At 44.3% G+C, this 18768-nt stretch overlaps 1 protein-coding gene across 1 annotated transcript in view; it reads left to right on the top strand.

The window, feature by feature from the left end:
• The window catches only part of SEPTIN7 (septin 7), a 184367-nt gene that overhangs the window by 141819 nt on the left and 23780 nt on the right, over window positions 1–18768 (top strand). The window contains exons 8-9 of the mRNA XM_068236394.1: window positions 6776–6827; window positions 8106–8231. Of these exons, the coding sequence (XP_068092495.1) occupies window positions 6776–6827; window positions 8106–8231 (178 nt within the window). The remainder of the gene's footprint in view (window positions 1–6775; window positions 6828–8105; window positions 8232–18768) is intronic.

The raw sequence follows: 18768 nt of genomic DNA on the forward strand, positions 1-18768 counted from the left end.
TATAGAGGAATCCTGTAAACTTACAGGTGCTACTCTGACAGATAGTTAAGGCTCATTCAACTAGGGCAGCTGCCACTTCATGGGCTTACAGAGCGGGTGCTATGCCAGAGATTTGCAGAGCAGCCACATGGAAAAGTCTAGGCACCTTCTCAAGGCACTACAAGGTGAATCTGATGTCTGCAAGACAACAATCATTTGGGAGAAAAGTTCTGCAGGCAGTCGGCCCACCCTAAATTGGTAAGATTCTTGCTCCTCTTCTCATGTGGACCTGTCCTGGAGGTTAATGGAAAAACCAGTGTTAGTTACCTGGTAACATCCTCTTTAGTAACCTCCAGGACAGGTCCGTAACCCACCCTAATAAGGGTATATGCATATGTGTATGTTATTATGTATGACATCCCTTTTTAGGTTAACAGTTCTTGTGGTTGACTGGTGTTCGAGGGGTTGGATTAAAATTTATATAGAGTGCTCTATCTGGGCGTTTCCTGTTCCTGGGAGGAGCCTATGTCGTCTCATGGTGGACCTGTCCTGGAGGTTAGTTAAAAGGATGTTACCAGGTAACTTACACTGGTTTATTGAATGTTATGTACGCATTTCAGACCACTTTAATTAGCCCCTAGCCGAATTGCCTCATGGGTAGTGGCGTGTAAAACGTCACAAGTAGCTCTGTTAGGGGGAGAAGAAAAAAAAAAAGCAGGGGCTTTCAGCTCTGCTCTACGAAGTCTGTCCCATTCCTCCTCACATTTCAAAAGCAGAGTACTCTCTGGTATATCTGGTCCAGTGCTACCTCTCCTCTGCTCTTATCTGCTTTTATCAGAGCGGTCAGTGTACTTTTACTTATGTGCTGCTCCAGACTGAGTTTGTCATACCACACTCACATTACACCTCTCTTGAAAGCTGATAAAAGCAGAGATGAGCAATGCACATCACTTGAAAGTTCCTCTCCATTCAGTGTCTGCCCCCCTAATCCTTGCATTCCAATGCATGGAAAAGCAGTGTAAACTGTTTCTCTGTGCATTGAAATGCAAGGAGAGGGGGGGAGGGTCAGGCTGGGTTTTGTGCTCCCCTAGCAAGAGGAGTAGCCTGGGAATTGTAGTCCCCTAACAGGAGGAGGGGCAGGCTGGGACTTGTAGTCCCCTATCAGGAGAAGGGGTGGGCTGGGACTTGAAGTCCACCAGCAGAAGGTGAGGGTAGGCTGGGACTTGTAGTCCCCTAGCAGGAGAAGGGGGGGGGGGCTGGGACTTGTAGTCCACCAGCAGGAGGTGGGTGTAGGCTGGGACTTGTAGTCCTCTAGCAGGAGAAGGGGTGGGCTGGGACTTGTAGTCCACCAGCAGGAGGTGGGGGTAGGCTGGGACTTGTAGTCCCCTAGCAGGAAAAGGGGCAGGCTGGGACTTGTAGTCCCCTAGCTGGAGAAGTGGTAGGCTGGGACTTGTGGTCCTCCAGAAGGAGGAAGGGTAGTCTGGGTCTTGTAGTACCCAAGGAGGAGGATAAGGGGAAGGCTGGGACTTGTAGTCCCCTAGCAGGAGAAGGGGTAGGCTGGGACTTGTAGTCCACCATCAGGTGGTGGGGGTAGGCTGGGTCCTGTAGACCCCCAGCAGGAGGAAGGCAGGCTGGGGCTTGTAGTCCCCCAGTAGTTGTAGGGGAATGATGCTGGGTATTGTAATCCCCCAACAGGAGGAGGGGCAGGCTGTGTCTTGTAGTCCCTCAGCAGGAGGAGGAGCAGGCTGGGTCTTGTGGTCCCCCAGGAGGAGGAAGGGAAGGCTGGATCTTGTAGTCCCTCAGCAAGAGGAGGTGCAGGCTGGGTCTTGTGGTCCCCCAGAAGGAGGAAGGGTAGGCTGGGTCTTGTAGTCCCTCAGCAGGAGGAGGGGAAGGCTTGGTCTTGTGGTCCCCCAGCAGGAGGAGGGGAAGGCTGGGTCTTGTGGTCCTCCAGAAGGAGGAAGGGTCGGCTGGGTCTTGTAGTACCCCAGAAGGAGGAGAAGGGGCAGGCTGGGACTTGTAGTCCACCAGCTGACGGAGGAGCAGGCTGGGTCTTCTGGTCCCCCAGGAGGAGGAAGAGAAGGCTGGGTCTTCTGGTCCCCCAGAAGGAGGAAGGGAAGGCTGCGTCATGTGGTCTCCCAGAATAAGGAAAGGTAGGCTGGGTCTTGTAGCACACCAGGAGGAGGAGGAGGGGCATGCTTGGGACTTGTAGTCCACCAGCAGAAGGTGGGGTAAGCTGGGTCCTGTAGTCCTCCCAACAGGAAAAGCGGAGAGGAATGTGGAGGGCGTGGTATATACTGGCCATAAGCAACATCAATTTATGTGGGCGGGAAATATACTGTGCCATACGTAGGGGATGTGTAAAGTAGAAGCAGCAGTTAGGCACATCCAGAGTAAAACGTCCGTTTATTAACCACTTTACCCCCATTTGTACGGATTTCTCCATCCCTGTTACCACCAAGGGACCGAGAAATCCGTACCTGACGCAAAAAAAAGTTGCCCAGCCTCCCTGAATTTCCTGCAAGCGTACTTCCTGTACGCTTGCAGGTCGCATAAACAAAAACTCACTGTGGCCATCTTGTGGCCAAATAGTAAAACTACACCCTAAAGCATTTTTCACATACAAATACATTAGCTATACATTAAAAATTCACCCATTACCTCCCACACTCCCCAATTTTTTATTTTTTTTGTAATAAAAAAAAAAATACATAAATAGTTACCTTAGGGACTGAACTTTTTAAATATTTATGTCAAGAGGGTATAACACTGTTATGTTACTTTCTAAACTATGGGCTTGTAATTAGGGATGGACGCAAAACTGAAAAAAATGCACCTTTTATTTCCAAATAAAATATTGGCGCCAAACATTGTGATAGGGACATAATTTAAACGGTTTTATAACCGGAACAAATGGGCAAATAAATTTCATGGGTTTTAATCACAGTAGCATGCATTATTTAAAAACTATAAAGGCCGAAAACTGAAAAATAATAAAAAAACATTTCCCACATTTTTTCCTATTTTCCCATTAACCTCCTTGCCGGTTATCCCGAACTCAGTTCGGGGTAACCTGCGCAGGAGGATTTCTCAGGCCCCGCTGGGCCGATTTGCATAATTTTTTTTGTTACAAGCAGCTAGCACTTTGCTAGCTGCTTGTAACTTCCGATCGCCGCCGATCCGCCGCGCCGAGTCGCACCCCCCCGCCCCAGACCCCTGCGCTGCCTGGCCAATCAGTGCCAGGCAGCGTTGAGGGGCGGATCGGGATTCCCTATGACGTCCCGACGTCGGTGATGTCATCCCGCCCGGTCGCCATAGCGACCGGGGAAGCCCTGCAGGAAATCCCGTTCTGAACGGGATTTCCTGCTTACTCTAATCGCCGAAGGCGATCGGAGTGGGTGGGGGGATGCTGCCGCTCAGCGGCTATCATGTAGCGAGCCCTAGGCTCGCTACATGATTTAAAAAAAAAAAAAAAAAACTCCTGCGCTGCCTCCTTGCCGGAGGAATTGAACCGGCAAGGAGGTTAAAACACATTTAGAATAAAATAATTATTGGCATAATGTCCCACCTAAAGAAAACCTAATTGGTGGCGAAAAGAACAAGATATAGTTCATTTCATTGTGATAAGTAATGATAAAGTTATAGACGAATGAATGGAAGGAGCGCTGAAAGGTGAAAATTGCTCTGGTGGTCAAGGGGTAAAACCCCTCAGTGGTGAAGTGGTTAAATCACATAGAAATCCAAATAAAAATTTCACAGGCAAAACCAGGAAAGGGAGGGAGGACAGAGCATGTTCAGTCGACAGCTGTTTCGCACCAACCCACATGGTGCTTCGTCAGGACGTAGGTGATGTTGAGGATTAATACTGCAAACGTGGGGGAATGAGTGTGCTGTGCAATAATGTATGGAGGGAAGGACAGTAACGCTGGCCATGTTTCTTTCTTTTTTTGGGAGGGGGTGTTTGGGGGGATTATGCTGGCCACGCATGGGGGGTGGAGGAGGTCAACAGATTAATATTGGTCCAATTTTTTTTGGGGGGGGGCGGTGGGGTTAGAGGGAGAGGAGATAAATACTGTCTACACTTAGGGCTTGATTCATTAACCGTAATAACTCCTATCACGGCCGTGCTAGCATTTTCGTTTTCATGAACAATTGCGAATTTGCGCCTGCGATTGATTGCAAAACGTGAAATTGCGCACGAAAATGCTAGCACAGCCGTTATGAGTTATCACGTTTTAGTGAATCAAGCCCATAATACGCTGGGCACTCTGCCTTAACCCGTGGCTATCACTCCTCTGACGGTGACACCCAATGTGTGCCTCATCCCCAAAGTGATGCTGAAAGAGGGGAGACTTGGTGGTCCTTACAGGCTCTGGGGCCCTGTACAATTGTACAGGTTTTGTTGCAATCTTTGGTCTCCACTGAACCCGATCCATCCTCAAGAAGGTACAGCAAAGTCCCCGATATCTGGAACTCGGGCAACTGGAAGTCTAAGCTATCTGGCATGCCCGAGTGATAAAGGGTACAGTGCTTTGGGGGTTTGTAGGGCAAAAAATACTCACCAAGTGTTCAGCGACATCTTCTAACCTTCCCGTGTGACTCGGTCAGACTTGCTGCAAGATGTAGGGCTGACTTGCTTGATCGGGTGACAATGGTAACGGCGAGTGATGTCAGGAAGAGCATTGAAACCCCCGACGCTGTCCCCCTAATGTGCAATGTGCCCCCCTGGGTCCCCACATGTTTGCTATAGTAACGCTGGCCTGTGTAACTTCATACACGCACCCCCTTATAAGCAGGCAACCACGTGGGGCGTGTGTGTGTATGGATGGAGTAGCCCGGAACCTGCCACAGATGGGTGATGTATCGTGCCCAGGGGGGCACATTAGTGGGGAAAGCATTGAGCCGACAAGGCGGCGGATGCAGCATCACAAGGCCGATTGCGGATCGATTTCAGCATGATCAGCATCATAATAAAAAATCCATTAATTTACTCTGTGTAACCATTACTTACTGAAATTGTTTTGCACCCATCCTTACAATTGCTTTACATATACAGGCAACACGCTTTCATGTTTTAAGATCCTATAAATATCCGATTAGCTATCTACAGTACATCATTTGCAGATACACTACATTTTTCATACTATCCTATGACTTCCACTTTCTTTCTACTTTATTCAGCTAAAACATTACTATTCACTACTCAGCATCTACAACCTCATTCCCTGTCTGCTTCTCTTTACACATGTGCATAATACACTTCCTGGGCTTTTGCAAATTGTCAGTTAGGAAAAAAAAAGGTTGGTGGAGGAGGGTGTAACAACCTTCACTGTGGGCGTGTTTTCAACTGCTAGAGTGAAGAAAAAAAAACCTTGCTAATCCTGCCAGGAGTAAATAGGAATCCTCCCACACTGCATTTATCATTTTTACAGCACCTCCCTGACAGGGTTTAGGAGATTTATGAGTCGCTTCTTCTTGTTTGTACACCTATATTATTCTAATATAATGCTTTTTAACGAATCTGAATCCTTTATCCTCCTTACAGTTCCTCTTTAAAGTGGTCTAACACCCAGCATTTCAACTTTGCTTTAAAAGATTGCTTACAGCTTTTTAAATAATATGCCAGATTTTTTTTTAGCAGAAATTCACTGAATGGATTAAACATGACATTTTAGTGCTGCATTTAGCTAGAAATGCTCCTCGTGCTTGCTTGTTTAGTTACAAATGTATCTATCTACAATGTAACAAACAAACACTGCTCTGAGAGAACAAAGAGGGCTTCCCCGCAGGCTTTTCAAAGGTCTATTTGTATTACAAATAAAGATACATTTTGTAACTACAGATAAGAACAGATGCGGATTCCTAGTTAAATCCAACACTAAAATGTCATGTTTAACCCATTCAGTGAATTTCTGCTTAAAAAAAAATCTGGCATAATAGTTTGTAAGCTGTAAGCAATCTTTTAAAGCAAAGTTGTAATGCTGGGTGTTAAACCGCTTTAAGAATAGGTATAGTGCAAATATGTGTCTTTTTTTTATTTTTATTTTTTTTAGAAATGATTTGCTTTACCCTAAACAGCCAGAAACACTGTAAACTTTCCTTTTGTTTGTGCACACCTGATCTATATAGTTCAACCTTTCCACTTAGCTTTCTTGGGAGAGAGGTGCCAAGTTTGGAATTGAAAATCTTTCTTTATTGCTAATGTGTAAAAACCTGAGTATATAGTTGGGCATGGAATTGCTAACCATAAATGCTATTTTGCGCCTTGTGTGTGAAAAAAGCAAAACAAATGGGAATTGTCTTCAGAAGCACAATGTATGCCTTGTCCGTTAGTCATTCGTATCGTGTTGTGCAAGGCAGTTTTGGGATCCAAGTAATTTGTGTTTTCTGAACTGTACTCTGCTTTGTTTATGTAACTTAATATGGAATAAACCATGGAAACATAGTGTTTGCTTTTTCATTTTCTGGATTTTTTGTTTTTTATTTTTGTTAGAGCAAGTTTGGCCTTTTCTATTATATTTGTCTTTTTATTTAAACACCGCATAGTCCATGACTATATCTTTTATGCTGGCCAAATATATCCCCGGTGGCTTTTTATTAGATAAAACAATAATTAAACAGTGCAGGTGGTTTATTTAAGGAAATGTGCGATTTTATTATTTGTTTATTACTGAGAAAACTCCAGATTTTTGCACATTAACATTACATAATAAATGACTTAGCAGTTCTAGATTAGCTTCTGTTGTTCTCTTGTTCGTTTTCCCTCTGTTCTGACTTTTTTTCCCCCCCCCCTTAACAGTTGAAAACGGTGAACACTGTGACTTCACTATTCTCCGAAACATGTTGATAAGGTAAACAAAACTTGTCTAATTTGTAATAAGGAAATATGAAGCGTCTTTTGTACTGCAACAATTTAAAGGATAAGTGTATACATATTAAAAGGAAAAGGAAAATTGATATATAATGACCATAGGAAACGTGGTGTTCTGATTTCTCAAATTAAATCTAATAGTGTGAGTTTTTGCAAGGTAAACTCGTGTTGGATATCGCGATCACACAGTACAGAACCTGCACTTGTTTTAAATACCTCTACAGTTTACACACTAGTCTGGAATCTTAAAGCCCAGTAGCCTCCTGCTTTGCATACCCCAATTTCTCCTCCTTAGTTCACATTTGTGTTGCTGGTTTCTCTTTCTTTGCAGCATCCAGACCTGCTGACAAGTAACAGCACTTGCAGGTACTTGTTGAGGCCTATCTTGGACATGTTTGCATGGAAAAAGTTTGAATGACAGCCTAGACTGCTATTTAAAATGTAAAAGCACATACACTAATCAGTTATAATCTGCAGGGACCATCAGTGATTAAAACGGAAGAAAGCATTCTCTCGCTCCAGTATCAGATGTACATCCATTAATATGTAGTATTTGTTGATAGACTTGTTTTCTCTTCCTCTATCCACATGAGATTGTATTTTGTAACAAGCACTCTGTTATCCTGAATGAGAAGGATGGTGCTAGCACAGCCATCTTCAGACTCCAGTAGGGACTAGCAGTAGATGCTTTCAAAAGAAACCATTAATGTAGCCTAGAACGATTATTTCAGGTGACCTTTTTGGAACGATCGTCCTATTACATCTACAGCAAAACCACCTGTTTGCCTTTTATGGGAAAGAACGATGATCCAGAAGGTGCTGATCGAAGGTGCTAATTCATAGTTGATCATAAATCACTGAACAACTATAAGACGACTGGACTAATGCTAGATTTCTAGATCTTCAACTTGGCACGATCATGGACAATAATTTATATGTGGCTGTTTCATGTTAGTTGACCATCAAATGTTAAAGCAAAATAAATCTTTATTTCTATGGGATTAGGATTTGTAGAAATGGCAAAGCTAGGCATTTTATGGTAAGGTACTTTATGGTTTAATTTTTTTTTTTTACCCCCTCCAATGAATTTTCGTATTACCTATTCATTTTGATGGTGAAAACACTGAACACATTAATTTGTGGGTTTTAACAGAAATTAGGGTGAAAGACATTGCAGGTTTTTCATTGAAGCAGAAAGGGTCACAATAAAATGTATAATGTATAAAGTGTGTTATGCTTCTCAATGTCTTTTCTTTAGGACTCATATGCAAGATCTTAAGGATGTCACCAATAATGTGCATTATGAGAACTACAGGAGCAGAAAATTGGCAGCTGTCACTTACAATGGTGTTGATAACAACAAAAATAAAGGCCAGCTAACAAAGTATGTACCATCCGCATTGTACAGTCAAATTACTTTCTTATTCTTATGTTCTCATTTCTTTAAATCCTCTTTTGTTGTTTTTTTGTGGAATCATGTTTTTCACTATTCTCTTCTTTCCAATTCATGGTCATGTACCATTCCATCTCCATATTGCATGTGTGACCCCACCATTCTTATAGGTATTCATATTTAAGTTGTAGGTAAAATTGTTGGCAATTACTGCTCTCTTTCCTTGTATGGTAGATGTTTTCAGAATGTACTGCTTTTTACCTATCAAAATTAAGTGGCTTTTGTTTTGGTGTTGGAATAGCTTCACTATTGTATACTGTATGCTTTTACTACAGATACAAGGATTTTTTTTATATTGTTTGGGATGTAGTTACATCAAGGTAGATCTGGATAGAGAGTACTGGAATGCACAAATACACATTGTTGTGTGTAATGGTGAGGGATGTGGTGCCTATAACTTTTTTTTGTTTGTTTTTTTGTTTGGTTAGAGTATCTGGTTTTGATTTTTATGGCCATTTAGAGTTCAAGATGCTGTCAAAGTTTAGCTTCATTCTGATTTTGTTGAAACACCTGTTAGTTTGCTAAAGGAAGCATGTGAACACAAATTAAGAAATTTTTGGGATTTCTTTTTCTTTTATGTGATGGAATTTTATGAACTTACCTGGGTTCTAACTAAACACTGTTCTTGTACTGTTTGACTTTAAAATCTACCTTTAGAAAAACTTTCAAGATCAGTGCTATAATGTTGTATTGGCTTGCTACATTGTTGTTCTGGCAGCTATTCTGAATTGAATTCATGCTGGCATTCCAACAGATTTACCATGTTTTTTGGACTATAAGGCACACATTTTCTTCTCCAAAAGTGGGGTGAAAAGGTCACTGTGTCCATAGTCCAAATACATAAGAGTCCCTGACTTACGCACGCCCACCGATGCAAGTCGCTGACCATTCATGATGGGTACTCTCTGTACTGTCCTGTGTCCTCTTTGTTCCCCATGTTTCCTCCACTCCCCCCATGCAAAGTAATTCACAGTGGGCACGTGTCTCACCCAGCCTTGAGGGCGCATATAGCAATCAGCGGCGACTCCTCTCTCTCACTCTTCCTCGTGCCGGTCAGGAAAAGCCGGCACTAGGGGAAGAGTGAGGGAGAGGAGATGCTGCTGATCGCTGCGGGTGCCCTCGTATCAAGTGAGGCAAGCACAATGCAAATTACTTTGCATGGGAGGAACGAAGTAGGACACAGCAGAGGGACGAAGGGAGGAGGGCACATGGGGGACAGAGGAGGACACATGGGGGGAGCATGGGGAGACATGAGGTACAAGAGGGACATAATTATTGAGTGACGAACATCCACAAGATCCCCCTGCACCACGAACGTACCAGATTTAGTATTTTTTTTCCCTACATTTTTCGCCCTCTAAAAATGGCCATGAGTGTCTTTTATAGTCCAAAAATATGGTACTATAACAAGTCTACTGTACTTTGCAATGTTAGGGTACACCTGGTCATACAAATAGATTTGAGGTGGGAAGGGCATAAGACATCTGTGTCCTCCTATAATTAAAATATTTTGTGACTAAAGTGGTAATCCCTTCTGTTTTTGCAGTTGTTGCAAATGCTGTTCTGTACAGATAAGACATTCCAGTGAAAACATGATGAATTTACACACACACACGCACACGTAATAAATATTTACTACAAAATAAAGCCATACACTACTTGCTAAAGACTTTCCATATACAGCTTTGTTAACCAGTTTGCGTTCCACGGTTTTTACCCCTTAAAGTGGACCTGAACTCAGAACCTCCGCTCTACTCTAAAATATACGCAACAGTATAATAACCTTTAAAGAGAAACCTTTCTTAGCTGATATAAATCCTCCACGGTTTCTACTTCCTGCTTTCATGGAAGCAGACATATTGTTAAAGCGGACCTGAACTCAGAACAACGGTGTGAGCACCTCCCCCACCACAGTTTTCCACCGGGACATGGCGATCCGCGATTGGGGAACGAGAACGAGCGTTCCCCTACTCAATCGCAATGCCTGGAATGAATGGACATGACCCCGATCAGGGGCCATGTCCATTCAAAAAACAGGAAGAAGTTAGACGCAAGTAAAATGTAAAAAATGCTGCACACATTCAGGGTGCATTTCTCTATGTTCTCCTTATGTCCTGTGCAAGGGTTTAGGTCTGCTTTAATATCCTGTGCTTTCAAATGAGCTTATCTGCCATGGCAGTCAGGTGACAGAGGGGAGAGGTCAAATTACAACTTGTGATTAGACACAGGGGAATTAGACAGGCTAAACTCTCTAAATACATACAGGATGCATTTTCTATGTTTTCCTTCTATCCTGAGCAAGTGTTCAGGTCCATTTTAAAGAACTTCAGCCTAAACAAACATACTGTCATTAAGTTACATTAGTTATGTTAATTAAAATAGACAATATAACCTCTTACCCACCCTGTTTTAAAAGAACAGGAAAATGTTTGTGATTTCATCGAGGCCGTCATCTTTTTGGTTGAAAGGAAGTGACGGAGCATGAGACACAGTTCCAACTGTCCTGATCACCCCTCCCAGCTGTTTGCGCTAGGCCAGTGTTTCTCAACATTTTATCGGTGTGTACCCCTTTTAAAACCCTGTACTCAAGTACCCCCTAGCATAGTAAACATCACAAGTACCCCTTGACAAATCTATAAAAATCTATATTTAAATCGTAGTACATAATTGGTTCTAAACCATTTCCAAGCATTTACTATTGCTTTTAATTAGCTAAAATACTAATTTGGTATTGTTTAAATAAGATTTATCATTATCTAAAACTCTAAATTTGTTATATTTGGTTAAGTAAATTAAGCCCAAGTACCCCCTGGAACCATCAGAAGTACCCCCTGGGGTACGCTTACCACATGTTGAGAACCTAGGCGCTAGGCAACGAGAACATCATCAGAAATCCCATCATGCTTTGCACAGCATCAGGGGAAAAATGCCCATGCAGATTTGATGGGGCGGAGCAGCTGTGCAGCTAAAAATGAGGCTTGGGTAAGAAAAACAAAGTTCTGATGCTATGAAACTGTTAAAGAAACACTAGGCCTTTTCAGTGCTGCTGAATAGATTTAGTCTGGAGGTTTTCTTTAAAGGGAACCTTAACCCTGCAAAAAAAAAAAAAAAAGCTTCACTTACCCGGGGCCTTGCCAAGCCCCCTGCAGCCTGTCCTGTGCCCTCTCAGCTCCTCCAGTGTCCTCCTGTCCCCGCTGCATGTTAGTTTCATTTTCGGCTGACTGGGAGTTGGCCTACGGCCACGCGTATTCTTGTCCATCTTGCCACCGTCAAGCGTGTCCTGCGCAGGTGCAGTACGCCTGTGCTTGCGCAGGATGCGCTTGACGGCGGCAAGGCGGGCAGGAATACGCATGGCCAGGGGACGACTCCCAGACGGCCAAAAAAGAAAGTAACGCGCACAGGACGGCTGCAGGGGGCTTGGGAAGACCCCGGGTAATTGAAACTTTTTTTATTTTGCAGGGTTAAGGTTTCTGACATTTTTGACACTTTAGCTGTGTCACTTTTATACAGCAGTAACTTTCTAATTACTTACACTATCTTAGTGATATACATATTTTTTTTTTCAGTACAATCTATGCTCTCTTTGGGTAATATTTTTTCCCTGAACTATTTTATTTTTTTAGTCATTTTACTGGGAAAAATTGGGGTGGAAATGCGGAAATTACACTTTAAAAAAAAAAGTCACTCTTCCTAATCTTCACATGACACGTCCCACAGTTATAAAACACATGAAAATGAATTCTTTGGCCCTTCCTGGTTAAAATGATACCCCATACACCATATTTTATTAATAGTTGAGCATGTGGCAGACCATTATGCCCAGCTGACGCATCTGTAGCTATCTGATGTATTCGCTAGGATGACAGTTCGTGGGCCCTAGTGCTGTACAGATGCATCACTAAGCAACAGCAGAGCTATACATCTGTAGACCATTAGGCCCCAAACTTTCACCTAGTGATCGCATCTAATCGCTACAGGTGGCAGTCCGTTCCTGCAAATTGCATTCATAGTCTGAGATCTGCAGATCCTCATACACACCTTGTTTAACTGACATTCATCTGCAGATCAGACAATCATCTGCAGATCTGAAAATCCATCCTGGTGGATCTGATCTGCAGATGAATGTCTGTTAAACAAGGTGTGTATGAGATCTGCAGATATGAATGCATTTTGCAGGAACAGATCTTTTGCAGGAACAGATCTTTTGCAGGAACAGATCTTTTGCAGGAACAGATCTTTTGCAGGAACAGATCTTTTGCAAATACTGATCTTTTGAATGTCTGCAGCATCATTGTGTGCAGCATCTTGCAAAGATTTCTGTCTGATGGGGAGTTCAGCTCCATAGAATAGACTGTGTAGGTATGGCTCTCATACTACATGGAAGGGGGTAAAATTGGTCTGTGATCTTTCATTTTCAAAAGACTATGGTCTGATGTGTGTATGAGCCTTTAGTCATACATCAATAGTAACCGCTAGAACTCCAAAATTCATGCACGGGGCCACCTGTAAGACAGTGAAACACCACCAATGTTACTTAAATGTTTACAAAAACTGCAGTGTTCTTGCTTTAACCACTTAAGGACCGTCTTATTTTCCTATGATCTGTGCTGTGTGGGCTCTCCAGCCCACAGCATAGATCAGATTTCAGCCAAGGCGACCAGACCCCCCCCCCCCCTTTTTTTTTCCCCACTAGGGGGATGTCCTGCTGGGGGGGTCTGATCGCCGCCAGCAATTTTGGCCTAGCGGGGGGGGGCTCCTTAAGGCCGCCCTCCGCAGTGATATCCTCCCTCCCTCTCCTTCCCTCCCTCTCCCTCTTGTTGTGGGCGGCACAGGACGGCGATCCGTCTTGCGCCGCCTAGAATAGGCTTCAGCCTATCAGATGCCGGCCAATCAGAGGCCGGGGATCACCGATCTGCTTTACGGCGCTGCTGATTTCTTTCCCGCGTGTTTACATTTCACCAACGAGCCACGATTGGAGGCTTGCAGGCTGTTCATGGAGACACCCTCCGTGAACTGACATTGAAAGGCCGTTTCCATGGTAACACCACTTCGACCTGCCGACGCCTATCGGCGTTAGGCGGTTGTTAAGTGGTTAAGCCAGTTTACCCTGACTCTTTCAGTAGTGAACTGGTCCATACACTACAGTAAAGTTAACATGTATTTTCTGCATTAAACCTTAAAGGGAACCAGAGACGCCAGAAAAAAAGGTTTTTTTACATACCTGGGGCTTCCTCCAGCCCCATACGCACGGATCGCTCCCACGCCGCCGTCCTCCGCTTCCTGTATCAGCCAGTTCCGGGCCCCGTAGTTTCGGCCAGTCTGCGTCAGCACGCGGCCAATTGTCCGCATCACATGGGGCTCCCAGCATACCATTACGCGTGCAGCTGCATACTGCGCAGCCGCACGCGTAAGGATATGCTGGGAGTCTTGTGATGCGGACAATTGGCCGCGTCCGCATCACAGGGGCTCCCAACATACCATTACGCGTGCGGCTGCATACTGCGCAGCCGCGCGCGTAAGGATATGCTGGGAGCCCCTGTGATGCGGACAATTGACCGCGTCCACCGGAAGTGACGGGACCCGGTACCGGCGGATCCAGGAAACGGAGGATGGCGGCGTGGGAGCGATCCAGGCTTATGGGTCTGGAAGAAGCCCCAGGTATGTATGAAATCTTTTTTTTCTTTTTCTATGTCCGGTGTCTCTGGTTCCCTTTAAAGAGTAACTGTCAGGCTGCAGAAGCTAATTTAAACCTCTATTCTCCTGTGTTAAACAGTGTTTAGACGGAAGCCAAAAAGGCAATAGTGAAGATAAAAATCTCTTTCATTTGATGTGTGCTTATCAGCAAAGCTGTTAGACCCAAGCTCTTTAAGAGGACGCAAGCCGCATACCATACTGCAAAGCATTCTGGGGCCCTCCCCTCGGCTGCTAAGGAGAAGTTACAGGATCAAGTTTCAGCAGCTTGTAACTCAGTCCAGCGCACAGCACTGAAAAATCTCCGGGCAGAGTACACTGCAGGAGTCCGCTATTGTTCCTAGCCACATGGCTAATTAATATTCACTGCACACTAGTGTTATTCAGTACAAGCTTTTCTGTGATCAGCAAGCCGCATACCATACTGCAAAGCATTCTGGGGCCCTCCCCTCGGCTGCTAAGGAGAAGTTACAGGATCAAGTTTCAGCAGCTTGTAACTCAGTCCAGCGCACAGCACTGAAAAATCTCCGGGCAGAGTACACTGCAGGAGTCCGCTATTGTTCCTAGCCACATGGCTAATTAATATTCACTGCACACTAGTGTTATTCAGTACAAGCTTTTCTGTGATCAGCAAGCCGCATACCATACTGAAAAGCATTCTGGGGCCCTCCCCTCGGCTGCTAAGGAGAAGTTACAGGATCAAGTTTCAGCAGCTTGTAACTCAGTCCAGCGCACAGCACTGAAAAATCTCCGGGCAGAGTACACTGCAGGAGTCCGCTATTGTTCCTAGCCACATGGCTAATTAATATTCACTGCACACTAGTGTTATTCAGTACAAGCTTTTCTGTGATCAGGAAGCAGGCAGGACATGACGACACATTTGGCTTCATAGGAGACAGACAAACATGGAACCTGCCATGAGCTGTCAGGAGCATCAATCTCTGCATATACTATATACAAATTCTGTGAAGTACAAACGTGGACAGTGAAATGCATATGTAATGTAAGTACAGCCAATCTTTAGCTACTGATATGTGTTTATTTTCTCTGAGACCTTATACCTAACAGCTCCTCTTTAAAGCAAATCTGTAGTAAAATAAAAAAAAAAGTCTGATACCTATGGACAGGGAAGACCTTGGAGAGCCCTTATAGAGCCTTCCCATTCCTCTCTGTCCCTGCGGTACAGCGCTGTCCCAGAGTCAAATTGCAGTCTCTGGAAGGCTTTGGAAGCACTCGTCTCCACAAAGTGCTTCCATAGACCGGTGGCTCCATACTGCCAGTGTGTGCAAGAGTGCAATGCTGCAGTTTGATAAATTGTTGAGATAGATAAAAAGGGCGCCACGCGCCCGGGTCATTTGGGTGTAGTATGAGAGCTTACCTACACAGTGTGTTCATATTATTCAAAAACTGTTGGTCCTCCTACCACATGGAAGTAGTTAAATTGTCCAATCAATGGCCAGTCAAAATTGGATGTGTGTATGCACACTAATTAACCTTTTCACCTCCCCCAGCACGAGTATCTACGTCCCTGTATTTACACAAATATAAACAAATACAAACACTTGGTTCTGTTTCTATTTTTAGAACTCACTAACTCTGTATCTCCATCTTGTGGACAAAAAGTAAAACCACATCCAAATACCTTATTATACACCTTCCCATAGAAAAATGAAATGCATTTTCATTATTTTTAAAAACCCATCGAGGTGAAATGGTTAATATATATTGTGGGTACTGTCCTTTAAAACTTAAAGGCAAAAAAGTACAGTCCATGTAGCGGGTTTTCCACTATACCCATATAATCTATGTTGCAATAAGTACTAGACTTTATGTAGTATATGAAAAAAATAGTGCAAACATGCAGCGTCTCAAAAATAGTACAAAAACTTGACATGAAAGATCCGTGTAACGTAAATAAAAAGGCTTAATAAAGGCTTATTCAAATTGTTTGGCTGGCAGAAAAAAAGGACCATATTAGTCGAATTGGCGTAATGGTTGATTTGGCAACAACATTAGTCAGTTTTCAGCTGAATATGACCTTCGTCAGGCCAAAAAAGCGAATTTACAATTTCTAAAAGGCAAACAGTTACAAAACATATTAAAATCCAATGCCACTTATCCAAAGAAGCACCGCACCCCAGTCAAGGAGAGATCTCACCAAATAAGTGAAGTAGAGAGAGACCATGTGTATCAGGTATGTCTAAACACAGAGTCCAAATCAATCATATGTTTAGATATCTACTTTTTACTTTTTAGAAACTCAATACTAATGCTAGCCTTCATTTTACACCTCAATCTTATACTAACTTATTTATATTTTTTTATCATACGTCATTAATCTAATCCTAATCAGTAACATCAGTAATATGCACACACTAAACCAGCTTGATACATGTGCTAAAAGAAATCTTCAAGTAAATCCTTCTCTGTTTGAGTAAAGCTACATACACACGTTGCATGCGTGCACGCGAACAGGGAGCGACTCCCTTGCGGCGACAGCTATCCACACATCTCGCCAGAAAGGCAGAGACGCGGCGGAAGCTGTTTGTGAATGGAGCATCCCCCGGCCAGATGCTCCATTCACTCGCGTAGGTCTCCTGTCGCTAGCCCGCGTACTCACGCGGGACTAGCGACAGTCCTGGGGAAGCTGCGGCGACAGCTGTAGCCGGCGATTGAACATGTCAATCGCCTGCCGACAGCTCCGACGGGCGACGGTTCGGGGCGCGCGCGTCATACACACGGGCGACCTGTCGCCGCAACACGCGCGTGCCCCGTGGTTGCGGCGACGGCCGTACCCAGTGTGTATGGGCCTTAAGATTCAGGAGTCCTGAATTGTGCTCTTCCTCCCTATGTGAGCTGCTCTGATTAGCCAACTGTCACTAGAACTGTGTCCACTAATCTTTTTACTAGTATCACATGACTAAAAGAATGAACGTTGTACCATCTTAGTAAGAGAGGGATGGGGACAATTTACGACTCAGGCCTCAGTGTACTAATAGTTGGACAGAGGTTCACACTAAAGCAAACTGAAGTGAGGAAATTCACTTCAGGTTGAATACATACCTATATAGAGGGAATGCTTTGGATAACTTGGAGCTATCCGGATCCTCAGTCCATCTTGTTGTTCCAGCACCATCCTGCGTTCTACAGCCAGCTGTGTCTTTGGTACTCCTTGGGCAGCCTTCGGAAGTACTTACGCCCCTGACTGCTTCCAAAGGTTGGCGTATGCGCAAGTCTGTATGCGCTCATCTTTGTTAGCACTCGAGGGACGCGAGTACTTCTGAAGGCTGCCCGAGACATGCTGAAGAGGTATTCAACCTAGCAGGTTGAATAACCTCATCAGGAGACAGCGCTGGAACGACAGGAAGGACCAAGGACTGGGAAGGTATCCTCCCCTCTGCATAGGTAAGTACCTAACTGTAAGTAAGTTCCTTATGAACATGAGAACATGAGCTATTTTAAAGCCCAATTAAACCCAAAATTGAACAAGGCAAATTCTGAAAGCAAGCATTTCCATTAAAGCAAATTAACATTTTCTGTCAAGGGCCGCAAGGCTGATCCATGATTGGGTTAATCGCTCAGTCAGAAACTTGCTCTCTCTGTCACTTTGCGCATAGATGCCCGCCCATAAGTGGATTCGCAATTTATGAACAGACTAGCCAAGAGGAGCGTTCTGGCTCCAAGGGATACACCACACACACACACGATTTCAAATGCTTGCCAACATGTGCTAATAACATAGCACGACCATAATAATAATACTACATTGAGAACATTTAACTAACCCTTAGCAGTATGTAGGGATCGCGCAAGAGCTGTCTGTGCCCGATTCAAGCATACAGGTTGTAGATACGAAATACTACAGAACACAAGGTAACGTTTTCCCGTGGAGCAAGTACGATTGTCTATATTTAGGAACAGGTCATAACCGTTAATTATTTTTAAACATTTTAACCACTTCAGGATTCTGCGTACGCATATGTACGCCCCTGAATCCTGAAGCGGTTTCCATGGAAACGGCCGTTCCATGTCAGTTCACGGAGGGTGTCTCCGTGAACACCCTGCGAGCCTCCGATCGTGGCTCGCAGGGTAAATGTAAACAGGCGGGGAAGATCTTCCCCGCTGTTTACATACATACGGCGCTGCTGCGCAGCAGCGCCGTGACGGAGATCGGCGATCCCCGGCCTCTGATTGGCTTTCCGTCCTGCGCCGCACACAGGGGACGGGAGAGGGAGGGAAGGAGGCAGAGGGAGGACTAGCGCTGCGGAGGGGGGCTTTGAGGAGCCCCCCCCCCCGCTAGGCACAGCAGCGCGGCGGCGATCAGACCCCCCCAGCAGGACATCCCCCTAGTGGGGAAAAAAGGGGGGGAAGTCTGATCGCCCTGCACGATTTCTGATCTGTGCTGCGGGCTGAAGAGCCCCCGCAGCACAGTTCAGCCAAACCACCCGGTATCCGGAAGTGGTTAATAACAAAAATGTTTTACACTAATTTACATAAACTAATCAACATATAACAGAAAGCATAAAATAAATGGCGTAAATGTGAAGGATTACTTAGCTTAGCAGTCTTTGTTGGATTGAATGAAATAAAGTCCAGTACAAATGCAGGCATAGATATCAGAGTCCTTGTAACAAAGCATGCCTTGTAACAAAGCAAGCAGTCCTCCCAGGAACACATAGAAAATACATTTATGAAGCAATACTAAGTATGTGATTTTTCTTTTTGCAGGTACCAGCACTGGTAACTAGAAAAGCAAAACACAAAAAGCACCAAAAAC

This window comes from Hyperolius riggenbachi, chromosome 5 (genome assembly GCF_040937935.1).
Source record: "Hyperolius riggenbachi isolate aHypRig1 chromosome 5, aHypRig1.pri, whole genome shotgun sequence".
NCBI classification, from domain to species: domain Eukaryota; kingdom Metazoa; phylum Chordata; class Amphibia; order Anura; family Hyperoliidae; genus Hyperolius; species Hyperolius riggenbachi.